The 17,355-nt window shown below is 39.2% G+C and overlaps 2 protein-coding genes across 5 annotated transcripts; one reads left to right on the forward strand and one right to left on the reverse strand.

Moving 5' to 3' along the window:
* The first annotated feature begins 43 nt into the window (after nucleotides 1-43).
* On the forward strand, nucleotides 44-10,061 carry LOC124530921 (kelch-like protein diablo). Of its 4 annotated transcripts, none has more exons than XM_047105290.1 (15): nucleotides 44-62; nucleotides 356-468; nucleotides 692-762; nucleotides 1,959-2,126; nucleotides 3,272-3,440; nucleotides 4,247-4,426; nucleotides 5,178-5,336; nucleotides 5,948-6,140; nucleotides 7,465-7,688; nucleotides 7,766-7,918; nucleotides 8,011-8,112; nucleotides 8,197-8,345; nucleotides 8,624-8,762; nucleotides 8,920-9,032; nucleotides 9,917-10,061. In XM_047105290.1, exons 4-15 carry the CDS (start codon nucleotides 1,960-1,962, stop codon nucleotides 9,939-9,941), a joined length of 1,773 nt encoding a protein of 590 aa, XP_046961246.1. In that variant the 5' UTR covers nucleotides 44-62; nucleotides 356-468; nucleotides 692-762; nucleotide 1,959; the 3' UTR covers nucleotides 9,942-10,061. The 4 variants fall into 4 exon arrangements, with proteins under 4 accessions (XP_046961246.1, XP_046961245.1, XP_046961244.1 ...); XM_047105289.1 differs by lacking the exon at nucleotides 44-62 and adding an exon at nucleotides 69-245; XM_047105288.1 differs by lacking the exon at nucleotides 44-62 and having other exon boundaries at nucleotides 69-468.
* A 58-nt stretch (nucleotides 10,062-10,119) lies between these two features.
* LOC124530922 lies at nucleotides 10,120-15,291 on the reverse strand. Its single transcript, XM_047105293.1, has 10 exons — nucleotides 15,113-15,291; nucleotides 14,884-14,987; nucleotides 14,731-14,802; nucleotides 13,486-13,635; nucleotides 12,965-13,163; nucleotides 12,382-12,552; nucleotides 12,150-12,310; nucleotides 11,830-12,050; nucleotides 11,282-11,507; nucleotides 10,120-10,681 (listed from the first exon to the last, which is right to left on the reverse strand). Exons 1-10 carry the CDS (start codon nucleotides 15,255-15,257, stop codon nucleotides 10,454-10,456), a joined length of 1,677 nt encoding a protein of 558 aa, XP_046961249.1. The 5' UTR covers nucleotides 15,258-15,291; the 3' UTR covers nucleotides 10,120-10,453.
* Between the last annotated feature and the right edge of the window lie 2,064 nt (nucleotides 15,292-17,355).

The raw sequence follows: 17,355 nt of genomic DNA on the forward strand, positions 1-17,355 counted from the left end.
ACGTAATAGTACATTACATGTACAATTGTGTGGCAACACATTTCTTGACATATCAATGGAAAGTACGTTCTGAAGCTTCATTACTTTAACATTAATCCAAAAAATATTTTGTATGAGTAAAAAAATCTATACATAATATTGTTCTTAAAATTCAACATGTTGCCGTTAAATTTTTTATTGAAATTCAAGGCTATTCAGTAAAAAAATAATAAAAAAATATATTCAAGATCACATTCATTTTATTTGTAAGTGAAAGAAAAGATTTGTTGAACGTCCCAAAAAAAGGACTCGAATATTGTACGATGTCTAAACTAATGTAACAACTAACAGTAAACATATAAATTTTTGTGACCAGAGAATCGATGCATCGCTAAGTGAATCTTATTTTGACCTCAGGGCGCCTACATTTAGTTTTGCGCTCCTTCGAGGACAATTTTCATTTTGTGTGGTGTACAAAAATCCTCAAAGGTAAGTCAGGGCAGGGAGCATTGACATTCGCATATATTACCGAGTAGTAACAGTATTGTTATTGTACATATTTATAAAATGCGAAGTATTGTTCTCGTGATCTTCAGTGCTGTTAGAATGTTACTTGTTTCGTTACGTCCGCTTCAGTGATAGTGAAATAAAGAAAACCTGTTATAACTGAATGTGAAAGTTTTTTGTTATTGATGCTGGGTGATGATTGTAGATTGACTCCGTGTGGGGCTGGGCTTCGCCCCCGCTGCGTTTGCAGCTGGGAAACGCGCGCGGACACAAGAGGTACACATATACATTATTTGTTTATACATCTGAACTCATACAACTGCATATAAGGTATGGGAAAGTGTAATTAGATGTCTTTGTATGTTATCCGTGAAGCATTCTTACTACATAGTAAGGTTTCGTGTTTAATATGCGATGATCTTGTTTGCTATTTGTCACATGATGTAGTAGTTTCAATATTATTTTCACAAAACATAATTGTAACTAAAAACCGTTGGAAGTATGCATCCAATGATAATTCATACAGATGACAATTATTTTATGCTACTTACTAATGTTAGTTCTCTTAAAGTACATACATAGGAGCAATTGATTAGTTTCAATAATAGAGAATGAACATTAATTGACTAATATAAAGTCATGTGTTGTAAGTTTATTTCCTCGTCCACCAGCTGCAGTAAGGAAATCTTGGCTTTACAATTTCAATATCAGCTTGTGCGATGTTGAGTAAGGAGTTGTTTTTCTCAGTAATTTAATCAATTGTGTTTCAAAAATGATAAAAATAATCTTCGATACAATATTTAGATGTTATACATACATTTATTTCTTTACAAGTGACGAGTATGTGAAATATTTAAAAATATACATGTGAATCAAATTATATGTCTCGTTGAAACATATGAAATATATGTGGGTCATTGTACCCTAGTGGATGCTGAACAATTGTTTATACATATAATATTTCTGGGTATATAGTATATTGTTTTATGTTTTTAATTAAATGAAATTTGGAATATCATTGTTTTGTTCAAGCTGTCCTTCATCATCTTCACTTGTTAAGATGTCTGAGCATAATTGTGCATCTGAATTTTAAATCAGTTTCTTGTAACTCAAACCCGTCAAGTTCTAATGTGAATGCAATCTATTTTACGAAAGATAGTGAATTAATGAAAATTACATCAGGTAAATGATGATTTTTAACACATTCTTATTTTAGACTACAGGCAAAAGGGACGTAACTAAGTTTAGTTTGGTTTTTTAATATTTTTTACAGAACTAATGTTTCTAGCCTTTGGTGACACTATACTATCAGATATGCATATTCACAGCCCATGATTTACTAAAAAATTAAATATATTTAGCTTAAGACTATTAAAAAGCCACCAATATGTAGCCATTGTTTTTCTTCCTTAATTTAAGGGTAAATAGTTCAAAATGTCGATACTAGCGTGGTTATTTAACGTTTATTTTAGGATGGGGGAGGGCGGGTCCCCCGGCGGCGGCGGCAGTGGCGCGCGGCTGTCGCACACGTCGGAGAAGCACCCGCGCGCCATACTCGGGGAGCTGTCAGCGCTCCGTCGACATCGCGAGCTCTGCGACGTCGTGCTCAATGTGGCCAATAGAAAACTATTCGCACACAGGTCCGTATTGTACACTTATAGTAATACTAGCGACCCTCCCCGGCTTCGCACGGATACATTGCTGATACTAAATATACTATAGATGTTTTCTTGTTTCGTTACTATATTATTAATGTCTATGTTTTATATACAAAAACCTTCCTTTCGAATCTGTCTATCTATTAAAAAAACCGCATCCAAATCCGTTGCGATGTTTTAAAGATCTAAGCATACATAGACAGATGGCTGTAAGCGACTTTGTTTTATACTGTGTAATGATGAAGCATTCGGGGATTGAACTTTATAAATGATATTGATATTTCTCGTATGGTATGTAAGTTTTAATGTTGATAGTGTATATTTTTTTAAAATTATCGACTAGTATCGATAGCGTGGAGCATCACTATATTGTTCCACATCCGCATCATAGGCGCCGTTCTGTTCCCGCGTTCCATTACGCCGAGGGCAATGAGTCTACGATAGCGAAGGTTTTCGCTATCGTTGAGGAAACTCTTAATTGAATTTTATGTTACATTTTATATTATATCGTTGGCACGTGAAGGTCAATTTTTGTAACATATTTACATATTTTATGTTGAGTCGAGCAATTGGTAGCTTTAATTTTTTGTATTGTAATATAATGTAGGAATTTATTAATGAATACTAACTGATATATTTTTTAAAAATAATACCGATGTAATTAGTCAATATTATTTTGTTTTGATATTAATGATTGCTATGAGTTGTTACCTGATGTTTTTTTTTAGTAATGTTAACATTTTGTAACCGTCAGGATTTAAGTTATTGAGTTCGAATCAAATCTATTAAATCAAAAGAAGATTAAAGTAGACTTTTACAAGCACTTTTGTAACGTCATGTAACACCGATTCGGAAAGTAGATTCTATCGAGAAGAACCCTCAAGAAACTCAGTAGTTACTCTTTTTCATCATTTAAAAATACAGTCGTGTTAGTTGAATACAATTATATATGTACGTAATATATCTTGCCTGGAAGTCAACATGTACCAAACTTTTTTATCACCTGAATAATCTTGTATTGAATAATGTGCCTTCTTTAACAGTGTAGTTTTTACAAATGATGATATATGAAACGGCAAAGTTAAAAATGTCTGTGGAGTCTGTAACTGCACGGCTCGGGCGCGCAGGGTGATCCTGTCGGCGTGCAGTCCGTACTTCCGCGCGATGTTCACGGGCGAGCTGGCGGAGTCGCGCGCCACGGAGGTCACCATCCGCGACGTGGACGAGCACGCAATGGAGCAACTCGTCGAGTTCTGCTACACCGCGCACATCGTCGTCGAGGAGAGCAACGTGCAGGTCACTCCTCAACTATATTGACATTGTCCAGGGGTATTATGTGCCTCTTCGAATTGACAACTTATGGCTCACGACTCTGTTACAATAGGCTATTTGACAATGCGAAAAATAAATTGTGAGTTATTGTAATCAGTGTATATTATGAGTTTAAAAATGGTCATTTACTAACGAAAGTTGAAAATAATACTTAATTTATTCAAAAATCAATAAATAAAAATGCATTTTTTCAAACGTTTGTCACGTGACACAAAACGTTCCTGATTGGCCGGGCTTATGATGAAGTCACTTTCTTGTAAACCTTGCTTTTCTACTATATGTACCACAGATTAAAATACAGCAAAGTGACGTCACCGACCCCATTGCAGCGCCATATTGTGCAAGTATCGTTTTCGCGCGTTATTTAAATATGGAATTTTTAATATGATATTTTTCGGCAAATATGTACTAGAAATAAAAAAAAAACAACTTTTACCGGGTTCCTTTACCTCTACTAAATAATATAAAATGGATTTTAAATGCCCAGTCAAATAGCCTATTGAAGCTATGTATAAAGCGAATACATCACACAGCTAACCATAATACAGTCTCTAAGTGATCCTAGATAAAAAATACATTAAAAATTATTTTAAGGTACATTACAAAGATATATATTTTTTACAAGTAACTGTAATTCCATATCAATGATGCTATTATTTTTATCTTCCATCTAATATTGTTGTAACTCATAGAAGCATGTGCGCATTTGATATTATATATATATTCAATAATGACTACAATGGGTGTCGTGTCGTTCGGCGTTCCCCCAGGCGCTGCTGCCGGCGGCGTGCCTCCTGCAGCTGCAGGAGATCCAGGACGTGTGCTGCGAGTTCCTGAAGCGGCAGCTGGACTGCTCCAACTGCCTCGGCATCCGCGCCTTCGCCGACACGCACTCGTGCCGCGAGCTGCTGCGCATCGCCGACAAGTTCACGCAGCAGAACTTTCCCGAGGTGACCGCCCCCCCCCCACGACTTTTGACGGCTTCAACAGTCCAATAACATTCAGAAAGATATTCGCGAGGAGAATCTTTTTTGAATGTGATTGACACCAAGATTTTATGTCCACAAAGTGACACTAGTTCTCTCAATCAAAAACCAGAACACATTAGGACATAATTTTTTTATACCATCAGGGGATCCTTTTTTTTTTTTTAATTAAATTGTAGCGCCACTTCTACATATTTAGATAATTTTATAAGGTTTTCGCTAATGGACGGTGTGATCCATGATAAAGGCCTAGATGCGTAATTTATAAATTTTTATAAATGTGAGACAACATCACATACATTACTCTGATCCCAATGTAAGTAGCTGAATCACATAATGTTGTCTTAAATTTTCGCGATTATTACACATTTAAATAAAACTAATTATAACGGATGAATCGCGTATATTAATTATTTTTAAAACATCCCGACGTTTCGAGCACTTTGCAGTGTTCGTGGTCACGGGTAGACAGTCTACCCGTCTATAATTAGTTTTATTTAAATAAGTAGCTGAAGCACTTGTGTTATTATTAGATAATTGTTCCTATCATTTGAATAAGATAGACTAGATAATTATTACATTTGCAAAGCAGATCGTAAAATTTGTCCATAAAGGATTGAATAGGAATTTCTATCAATCGATCTATACCCAATTATACTTCATGTGCAAAGAATATTATTAGAACTGTTTTGATGTGGTCATGGTGTGGTGGCAGGTGATGGAGAGCGAGGAGTTCCTGCTGCTGCCGGCCGCGCAGCTCATCGACATCGTGTCGTCGGACGAGCTCAACGTGCGCTCCGAGGAGCAGACGTTCCAGGCCGTCATGTCCTGGGTCAAGTACAACGTGGCCGAGCGCCGCCAGCACCTCGCGCAGGTACCTGAGCCCTGTGTGCTCCCTGCCTTATAGCCCATTGCTGTACTCTCAGACCATACGGATTAGTGACACCTGAGCACTTTAACGAGACATGGATTTAGAAACAGATTATTTAATATGAAGTCACCTACCAAAGAATTTAATATATACAAACATAAGTTATACATTACAACAACAACAACAACAGCCTGTACATTCCCACTGCTGGGCTAAAGGCCTCCTCTCCCTTTGAGGAGAAGGTTTGGAACATATTCCACCACGCTGTTCCAATGCGGGTTGGTGGAATACACATGTGGCAGAATTTCTATGAAATTTGTCACATGCAGGTTTCCTCACGATGTTTTCCTTCACCGCTGAGCACGAGATGAATTATAAAGACAAATTAAGCACATGAATCAGCGGTGCTTGCCTGGGTTTGAACCCGCAATCATCGGTTAAGATGCACGCGTTCTAACCACTGGGCCATCTCGAGTTATACATTAAGTTATTACATTAAAAAAAAATGTGATTTTTTTAGACTGTGTTGTTTCCTGAGTAATATTAATTTTTACGAAATTTTTCGAATCCAAGGCTTTGTTTTCAATCAGCTTAAAATGATCTGTTGTTTCCAGGTCCTCCAGCACGTGCGGCTGCCACTGTTAAGTCCAAAGTTCCTGGTGGGCACGGTGTCGTCCGAGCTGCTGATCCGGTCTGATGACGCGTGTCGGGACCTCCTCGACGAGGCCAAGAACTACCTGCTGCTGCCGCAGGAGCGCCCGCTCATGCAGGGCCCCCGCACCAGGCCTAGGAAGCCCACGAGGCGAGGTGGGCTCGGCACCGTCATAATATTTTTATTATATACTGCAATTGTATTGTAACATCATTGTTAGTGTAATAGGCTATTTGACAATGCGAAAAATAAATTGTGAATTATTGTAATCAGTGTATATTATGAGTTTAAAAATGGTTATATACTAACGAAAGTTGGAAATAATACTTAATTTATTCAAAAATCTATAAAAAAATGCATTATTTCAAATGTTTGTCACGTGAAACAAAACGCTCCTAATTGGCCGAGCTTCTTGTATACTTTGCTTTTCTACTATATGTACCACAGATTAAAATACAAGAAAGTGACGTCACCGACCCCATTGCAGCGCCATATTGTCCAAGTAGCGTTTTTGCGCGCTATTTAAATATGGAATTTTGAATATGATATTTTTCGGCAAATATGTACTAGAAATAAAATAAAACAACTTTTACTGGGTTTCTTAACTTCTACTAGATAATATAAAATGGATTTTAAAAACCAGTCGAATAGCCTATTTAAAGGGTAGGGTACATTTTAAATGCTTAGTTTATATTTCATCATGAAATTTGGTATGAAATGTTAGATGTTTTGCCGCCCATCTATTGTATATCAATAATGGCGCCCTCTATAACTCGTCAGTATTTGGACGCCCAGTCCAGGGACGTCTGATATACAAACACAAGCCCCGACGCGTGTGTTCAGCCTGTCACTAACACACACACGTGTCACATTGTACTGTCTATACCATTACTGAATGCACGCGACTGGGCAAGTTTTTGGTATTAAACTGAATTAAAAGCCAATTAGGTACATATATATAAATATAAATAAATATAAATATGAGACAACATCACATACATTACTCTGATCCCACTGTAAGTAGCTGAAGCACTTGTGTTATGGAAATCAGAAGTAACGACGGTACCGCAAACACCCAGACCCAAGACAACATAGAAAACTATTGGTAATCTACATCGACTCGGCCGGGAATCGAACCCGGGACCTCGGAATGGCGTACTCATGAAAACCGGTGTACATACCACTCGACCACGAAGGTCGTCAACGTACTCCGACGGTGTATCGGTTTACGCCAAACTTACCCGTTTGGCGTAAATCATATATGGCGATATATCGTCGGAGTGCGTTGCAAGCTCCCCGACGCGTGTGTTCAGCCTGTCACTAACACACACACGTGTCACATTATACTGTTTATACCATTACTGAATACACCCGAGTGGGTGGTTTTGGTATCGCACGAAATAAATTGTATTCACTTTCCCGTTTGGCGTAAATCGATACATTGTCGGAGTGCGTTGCAAGCTGAGCTCGGTTTGGCAGGCGAGGTGCTGTTCGCGGTGGGCGGCTGGTGCTCCGGCGACGCCATCGCGTCCGTGGAGCGCTTCGACCCGCAGAGCGCCGAGTGGAAGATGGTGGCGCCCATGTCCAAGCGCCGCTGCGGCGTGGGCGTGGCCGTGCTGCACGACCTGCTCTACGCCGTGGGCGGCCACGACGGCCAGAGCTACCTCAACAGCATCGAGCGCTACGACCCGCAGACCAACCAGGTAGGCGGAGGGTCGCGCCCCGTGTGTGCGCACACACACACGCGTGCATGCGTGCGTGACGCGAGGTGTGTCCGCAGTGGTGCGGCGCCGTGGCGCCCACGTCGTCGTGCCGCACGTCCGTGGGCGTGGCCGTGCTGGACGGCGCGCTCTACGCCGTGGGCGGCCAGGACGGCGTGCAGTGCCTCAACCACGTGGAGCGCTACGACCCCAAGGAGAACCGCTGGACCAAGGTCGGGACTTTCCTCCCATCAATATTTTAAATCGCTAAATTTTACCATTTTGAAATGAATACATTACAATTACCTGTGAATTTAAATCGCAGGTGGCCGCGATGACGACGCGAAGGCTGGGCGTGGCCGTGGCGGTGCTGGGCGGACACCTGTACGCGGTGGGCGGCTCCGACGGCCAGTCGCCGCTCAACACGGTGCGTAGCGCGTGCGGGAGCGGCCTCGCAGTCGGTGCGCGTGTGTGTGCGTGTTACGTGTATGTGAAGGCAGCGTGTCGGCAGGTGGAGCGCTACGACCCGCGCGCCAACAAGTGGTCGGGCGTGGCGCCCATGTCGACGCGGCGCAAGCACCTGGGCTGCGCCGTGTTCGACGGCCAGATCTACGCCGTGGGCGGCCGCGACGACTGCACCGAGCTGTCCTCCGCCGAGCGGTGAGGGGCCTAGCTTTATATTCGATTCAGTCCGAAATCATGTGTGCCATGTTGCATGGAGTCCTTATTCGGGACACGATTTAGTCGTCTGACGGAATGTATTACCTTATGTGGACTTACTGATTGCTTTACGACTTCGTTAAAAATATAGATCAAAGCCTTCAAAATCCGAGTGGATTGGTCACCCGTGTACAGATTGGGGTGTTGGGTATATTTAAGCGCACACATTATTATTTTATGAAGAATGTATGTAACCTGGCTTCGCTTTATGCCGACAGTTACGAGCCGGCGACGGACTCGTGGTCGCCGGTGGTGGCGATGACGTCGCGGCGGAGCGGCGTGGGGCTGGCGGTGGTCAACGGCCAGCTGTACGCGGTGGGCGGCTTCGACGGAACCGCGTATCTCAAGTCTATCGAAGTGAGTGGCACGTCGGTTGTGAGTACCACTACTGGCACGTCGGTTGTGAGTACCACTACTGGCACGTCGGTTGTGAGTACCACTACTGGCACGTCGGTTGTGAGTACCACTACTGGCCGGCCATGCGACGTCGGCTGTAACGCGCCCGTGCCCGCAGGTGTTCGACCCGGAGTCGAACCAGTGGCGGCTGTGCGGCGCCATGAACTACCGGCGGCTGGGCGGCGGCGTGGGCGTCATGCGCGCGCCGCACCACGACAACCACTACATCTGGTAACGCCACAACCCCCCACACCCCTCCCATCACCATACCATATCATCAACATATTTCAACTTACAATCTCAATTACACAAACTGCACTGCTATTATTAAACCTTCTTGATTAAGAAAACATATAATGTTGTCTTAAATTTTCGCGATTATTACACATTTAAATAAAACTAGTTATATCGGATTTTAATCGCGTATATTAATTATTTTGGACATCCCGACGTTTCGAGCACTTTACAGCGTTCGTGGTCACGAGTAGACTAAGGTGGCATATGTCTATTTGAAGAACGAAGGAAATATTATTTGAGAAATCGTTGGCGGTAGTTGCAATAATACACAACCAGTCCCTTAAGGCTGCAGTAACAGTCTGCAACGTGAGCTTATTAACCCCTATCCATGCAATTTTGCCATGTCTCCAAGTTCCATTAAGCGTTGTACCTGTTTCAGTATAATTTTCATTTAGTAGTACACTGTAAAATTTCTTGTACATCTAAACATATATCGTTATTAGACTATAATTTGCTATGTTTACTTAGGTGGTAAACCGTTTGGGTACCATTTACCTCATCGCTAAACACTAAGACCCTTATTATTATAGTTATATTTTGACCAAAAAGTGTGAAATTTGCCAGTGAGACTACACTGCCAGTCATAAAGGACTTACTCCGTTGCTCCCAAAGTTTATGGTTCATTAACAATGTCAGGAAAGGTTAACATTTTTTCATTTATATTAGCGCCAATATTGATCCATTTGCCAGTCTATCTGATACAGTCTAAAAACTATTTAGTTAATAAAATAGTAAGACGTAAGGTTAAGTTTCAGGAATATATTTAATATTACAAGTGATAATGCATCGGTTACAATAATAATTGTATTTCGTTCCAGGAATCGAAAAGACTCGGTGGTCTGAAGGCCGCCGTAACTCAACTCCTATCAGGTTAAGTCTCTCTAAGTATCGTATATTTTATTGTTATAACTATATATTAATTGACTATTTATAAATAAATGAAAATACAAATTTTAGAATATACATATGGATTTTATTTATCTATATAAATATAGTTGTAAGGATACTTAATGTAAAACAATTTTAATGTAATTAGTTTAAATATTATGTTATATGAAGTGATCGTAAGAATTACTTAACAATTGGTGATTTTGTAAGAAGTATCAACTATTTATGTTAAGTTGTAATAAATGTTTAAATTTTTAATCAAATGATTTCTAATTTTACACAAACGAAATAAATAATTATTCAATGCGTTCTAATTGTATATCTTTAACTATCTAATGTGTTGTCTTCCACCAACCCGCATTGGAACAGCGTGATGGAATATGTTCCAAACCTTCTCCTCAAAGGGAGAGGAGGCCTTTATCCCCGCAGTGGGAGTTTAAAGGTTGTTGTTGTTGTTGTTGTGGTGTCTAAGCGGTCGTTGGAGGCGGCGAAGTTGCTTTATCGACATGCGTGTCGTCCTCTTCCCCTTCTTCCTCCCCATCTCCTTCCAGTTCCCCCTCGCCTTCTTCCACGTCTCCCTCTCCTTCTCCCTCTCCGTCTGCGGATCCGGCTTCGCCATTCCCTTCTTCGATAGTATCATTTGTTGTGTCGGCCACGCTCTCGTCCATTGTTTCGTCTTTGGTGTCATGGCGCTTCTGAAATAAGTTTAAATTTGTTATAGAAGTTAACATCTCATGGCCTCTTTCCAACTTGATAATTAAAGAATCCTTTTCTTTTATCTGTTTGTAAGTCTTAATTCTGACACCCCAGAACTATCAATTTTTAAGTTAACTTTTTGGCCTTATGTAATCTTGCATGGCCTGCTAATGTGTAACATTTGGTACGATTTCGCAATTACTTTTAATTTGCTAATTGTTCAATGGAAAACTAGCTAGCTATCAAATAATATTAACGCTAATAATCGGTCTCTATTAAGGCTAATTATGTTGTTTCGTCAGAGTAGAAATGGACGAACAGCTGATCTTACTAATTGCACTCGCACTAAGGAATTATTGTCGAGTAAGCGTCGAGTAAGCGCCGAAGCGAAGAACAAATTCACCTACTAAATCATTCTTAATATAATCATATATGGCCCAGTGATGAGAAAAAGGATCATAGTTGAAAATACACGACATCCTTAACTTGTCAAATAATTAATTGTACTCTAGGCATTTGAATTGAGTTCATTTTTAGAAGCACGACTGTTTTAGAAAATAGTCCCTATTATTTAAAATGATTAAAAACATTCTTAAGACCTTCTTCTTCTTTTTGGACTTCGGTTTCGGCTTGTGTTCTGGCTCGCTGTATCCTGGTGGAAAGAACCTTTCACATTCCTCAGCTCCTACGACAGTGTCCTCGCTAACATGCAACGGTCCCAGAGTCATCAGTTCTTCGGGTGGACCTTCTGGTGGAATATCTTTAGGGTCCGCCAAAGCAGGCTCTGCAACGCCGACCGCTATCATCAGGACTATTGTTTCGGAACTGGAAAAATTAAAAGTATTATTAATATTAAAAGTATAACTTGTAGTATGTCTTATATTGATAGGAATTTTTCAACCAGTGGTTTAGTTCGCATATTGCTTGTTTTGCTGTATCCCGGCTTAAAGAAAGTGTGAACAGTGAAGCAGTTTAATAATAACTAAATATAACAAAAAGGACAACTTGGTTGAGCACATTGAGGGTTGACAAAGTGGCTCAAATACTGCTCGACAGCATTTAATTTTTTACACAGTTTATAATTTAAAAAATCTTTTTTTTTTGTTGTAAAGATATTGCATTGTTTATTATTATAATGAGAACTTACTAGTCTTTCTCCAACCTCTCTTCATATTTTTCAATGGTCTTGCAGAGCAATTTTGGTTCGTCTACATTTGCATCAGTAAAAAATCCATAACGAAGAAGTCTTTTTGCTAACTTCACTGTGGATGCCATAGTTAAAACCGCTCTTCGCTGCCATGCTCCGAATATCATTGCGATATGCGGTGGCTCCGGTGATGCGGGGGGCTCCACCAAACCACCAACCAACTGGGTGACATTTAAGATTAGTTATTTATACTCATTTAAAATATTTGAGAAATCGAGAGTTAGGAAGAGTAATTTAAAATAAAAGTTACAAGAACTTACCTTCGGGAATAATAAATCAAGAATGGAAGCTCGTTGGTGTCGGTCTGCAGGCACAAATAAGCCCGGAATGTCGTTAGCTTTCAATTCCTCTGACGGAAGCTTCTTTGCTTGTTCATCATCCATTTCCAAACCGTCTCCAAAAAGGACTCGACGGGCTATTTCTGGAAATGTATTGCGTCACGTAACTATTTCTTAAATTATTTTGATATTCTTCCCTTTCCAATCTCCTTACCAATTATGTTTCCCTCTCTATCTGGCAATTTTTTAAGCAGCAAGGCCAGAGACGGTCTCTCAATAAGCGAGGCTACGGCCTCTGGGTTTTCGAACTGTGGGTCTTCCATTGCGAGTATTCTTGCTCCATGCTTTCCAAGTACAAGAGGACATTTATCCGCGACCAGAACACCTGTTTTAAATAATATTTTGATAAGTTAGTGTCTAAAATCGAGATTAAGTAATAATAAGTGATGTGAATCTTCTTGGCGGTACTTAGAAGGGCTGTAGAAGGCCTGAAAGCCAGTCTGGGTACACCACTTGCTTATCACATAACCTACAACTTAAAAGCAATATTTACTATTGTTGTTCTGAGGTGTAGATTGGGCTTTGGGTTACTCAACCTATAAGCGTCAGGTAATCTATAACGTCGTAGAAGTTAGGATGTAAAGAATGGTGGATAATCCTTACAGTTCCAATGTCTATTTACCATCAGTTGGCACATTATTCCGCCCGTGAAATACTCTATGAAAAAAGTCAAGTGTATTTTTAAACTATAGTAAGTTTGTACAATATTATTTATTTTCAAACGATAAATGACGTACCATAAGGTTCAAGGGCGTCGGAGACTTTCCTAAGGTTTTTCTGTGCGTGTGGCATCATAAGTGCGGGACAAACGTCCGTGAAATGTATCTCAAGACGCTTAGCTCTAGACTCCCGTCTCAAATTGCGCGCTGTCTCGGCTGCGACAGCTTCTTTTTCTCGACGTTGCTGATTTTGCTTTTCTTGAGCTAATGCCAGCTCCTAATCAAAAAAATAATAAGCATATGTATTTATACACGGTACATATATCAAAATGTCATTTCTTACAATTTTTGTCCGTCTGTCTGTCTGTCTGTTTGTTCCGGCTAATCTCTGGAACGGGTGGACCGATTTTGACGGGACGGGGATAATATATTTTTTTTGTCATATTCAAAGGCGTACAGGGTCGCAGGCACCATCATCTATCATCATATATCGTATCAGCTATCATATAATCTATAAAATATTTTTATACTACATATAAAATAACGCTATTATAAAATAATCTTATTCAACTCGGAAGGAAAACTACGGTAATTCTCACCTGTTCAGGTGGCGTTAGTTCGTGAGGTGCTCGTTTGGGTCGTTCACGTTCTCCTTTCTTCACCAACTCCTCGTTTTGGAGCTCCTCGATTATCGTGCGAGCTAAGCGTGGAGCGTCGGCTCCAAAGACAACGTTAATCAATTGCCCTCCCTGTAAGCGAAAACGAATAATGTAAGTTGTAAGAAAGGTTGATTTTCATTATTCACGTTAGACATTTTCTACAATAGATTTCCTAAAAACGAGGAACTTTATCGTGTCAATGATGTCAAAAACTTCAACCGAGGTCTATGTGATACTATTATAACTTACTACCAATTACAATAAGGTATGTGCGTATATCTCATGGTCATCATACTTTTTGGGAGCCTCCCAAATACCAGGTCCAGTGTTCTTTTTGTATTACCTTTGAAAGGGTGAGTGGGTCAGTGTAAGAAACAGCGTAAATATTGACGGTATCGGAAGAGGTTTACTGCATTGCCTGTGTTCATAGACGAAGTTGACCACTTTCGTTGTAGAAAGACGTGAAGTTATTTTCTCATAATTTAATGCTTTGAAAAAGATAAACACATACTTTATTATAATTCATTGATAAGAAATAGACATTATAATTTTTTATCTACGAAAAAAAATGTATTTGGAGATTGCAGAAATAGTTGGGGCTGAAATAACTTGTCATTTTTATTTATACAAGCTAGTTTGGTCGATATCGTCTACATCCGTGCCATTCCACCTAACTACACGTATCCACATGTTCTACATACATACATGTGCAAATAACGCCTTTGCACGATATCTTGACATTGATTTATAATCCTTATTAGCGTTAATATAGCGTCGAATTTGCTTAAGCAATTATCTGATTAGTACTGTTGGAAGCAGAAGTTTCAGGGTAATTATAAAATGCTAATAGTTTTACTTTCAAGGTTTGAGCCTGTTTATTGCATTGTCGTTTAAGCTTTTAAGTGTAACTTTTATTGTTTCTATTCTATTCCAGAATGGGTTTCGACGTAATGTTTCTAGACTTAATGATCTAGACTATTGTGTTGCCAAAACTAATAGTTTTTAGTAAGTATAAGGGTACAAAGTCTTGGGATGCTCTTTAGAAAACATAAAAGAAACAATGTCAATTGTTTATTAATTTATTAATGTATGTGATGTTGTCTCATTTTTATTATTATATTTATATTTACTCACTTATACTTTATACGTGAGTAATGGAATTCTGATAGAAGATTTTCGACTTACCGCAAGAAACATCCAAGTTGGCTCACTACGGTTTCGGAATCTTTTTAAACATTCTATGGTATCCGCCTTTGCCTACAAAAGAAAAATACTATCAGTATTTCTCCAGTTCTTTTATGATAAACCAAGTTTAGTTAGCACATTATCAGTACTTACCACTGCTAAATGCAGGTTGTCACCGCCAATCTCCACTTTGATCTTCTTCAAGTTCCCCACCATGCCGATGCACGGTCCACACCATTCGGTGAATACATCCACCACTAAAATTTTGATAAAAATATTCCATATTTTTTGTGAAATCTATGACCGTAATGTAGTTAGGTCTGTTAAAGTTTTCTCCTCAAGTTCTTAGTTCAAGGTATTAGTATCAAGTGTATGATCTTACCAAGTAAACCATCTCGGAGTATAAACTTGTTCCATTCATCGTCCGTGTTCAGCTCGGCCTGCAACTGCACCTGCGCCGCTTTCTTGCCTGCACCGGCCGCGGCGGCGGCGGCGGCGGCGTTCGCGACCGCGCTCGTTATAGACATGCCACCGAGTGCCGTACACGTGTGGGGATAGGGACGGTGGTGGTAGAGGTAGAGGTGGCATTGTAAAATGGGATTTGGATTTTTAGAGGCTGTTTTGTGATTGGACTTTTTTTTGGATATGCGATCTTTGCGAATTAAAAAAAAGAGAAAGTTATTCATTTAACTTAGTAGATTCCAAAACAAGATTTTCCGCAATTTAGTTAGTTAATTTTGGTAATGACCCATCTTCTATTACACGACCTATTTTTGTGCTTTTAATTTTAAGACATTTAGGCTTAATACTGAGAGGAAACGACTGATAGTATTTCAGTAGGTAGCACCTGCCAGTGTGCATCTATCATGGTAGGGTAACATTGTCATTGCGATTCCGTTGATTTCCCACCATATTGGCACCATTATTATAGATATAGACAGAGCTATATGTCAGCCAGAAGTTATCTAAAAAGTACTAAAATTGTCTTCATCTTAATCTCGTTGTCTTTGATAACTGACTGTTGTATTTGTCAGTACGCCTAGAAGGCCGTGTTTGAGTAAGGTTTATGGTGGAGTACTCTACAGTAATAATTTATAAAGAGACAAGATGAATACATCTAGTGTACTATCTTCTTATAAAATTAACCAGGATGACTCTGTCAGTTTCATTTTTCTCGAAATTTGAATTTGAATCTTGTTTTCTCTTGTTTTCTGACATACACAATTTCGTTTGTTATACTCTAGGACCGGCGCTTGTCGTAGGACATAAATGACAAAAATAATTAAAAAGAGAGACACCAACATATTGATTGTTAATAAAAACAAATAGCTGATTAGTAAAAGAAATAGTTACGTGTGTGATTTGGACCAGGAACAAGGATAGGATCAGATAAGGACATGGCACTCGACGAATGTTCCATAACTAAACTTATAACTAATCCTCTACTTTACCATTCATGACCATCATCTTTCTTTCTCAATTTTTTACGTTCTCTCTGACATCTTCATAGCTCTACAATCGCATGACTTGTCATTCCTACTTCGCCAATCCTCAACGTTACTTTTATTAGTTACCATCTATTACATATTTTATTCGATCAATGTTTGGGATTCTAACGAAGATAATATTATTATCATGCTCAAAACATAAGCATAAGAAATAAAACAAAAAGGTTATACATTAAGAAACATACATATATAATTTCAAAGAGGTCTCACTGAGATTGTGTCGCCTATTGATTTATCTATGAATAAGTACTTTCATTGCCCATCCAGTGATAATATGTTATTAATTGTTTTGGCAAAAGGTAATTATGATGCTTCCATATTGATAAACAAAAGTTATATTTAAAAATCAAGTTCAGGTATCGTTCAATATGTTTAAAATGAGCCTCGAGTACCAATGAACTGAAAGGACATCTATGAATTTCGAACGGTACCATCATCTAAAACCAACGATACCACTATAGGTGGCGCATTGGGTGTTATTGTTGGTAGATGAATATCCTAGATGGCGCTTTGTTATATCAATTTGCATTCACATAGCATGACCAATTTCTCCTTGCTTTGTTTAATATTTTGCCACAAAGGTTTCTGGCAAATTATGAAACCGGAGGAGCCCCAAGGCAGGCTGAAAAATGGAAAATTGTAATATTTCTACTATTCGAATTCTAAGGAGACATATATTTGTAAAATAGTAAACAAATGATGATGATGAACGTAACGTTAAATAAAGTCAATAAAGTTGCCCTCTGATAAAAAAAAATATTTTGGGAAGCTAGGAAAGGGTAAATGTCCCAAATATTGCACAACCTTGGCCTCAGCATTTCGTATAGAGATAGAGAGAAAAAAAAATAGAAGAAGCGTCATAATTAATAATGAACTCCTAAGAGTATTATTTTGTTATAGTTTTTCCAACAAGGTCATTAAAACGCGAAATATGGAATATTAACAGTCTAACATAATGAATCCATCACAGCGTTTTGCGTGACATATTTGTTTTGGAATTATTTTTTTGTTTCGTAATGTCGTCTTCACATGCCATCCCGCTGGCCGCTGTACATAAATTATACCTGATGCCATAACTTTATCTTCCTAAGCTGACGAAGTGCGTGCGAAGTTCAGC

This window comes from Vanessa cardui, chromosome 7 (assembly GCF_905220365.1).
Source record: "Vanessa cardui chromosome 7, ilVanCard2.1, whole genome shotgun sequence".
NCBI classification, from domain to species: Eukaryota; Metazoa; Arthropoda; class Insecta; order Lepidoptera; family Nymphalidae; genus Vanessa; species Vanessa cardui.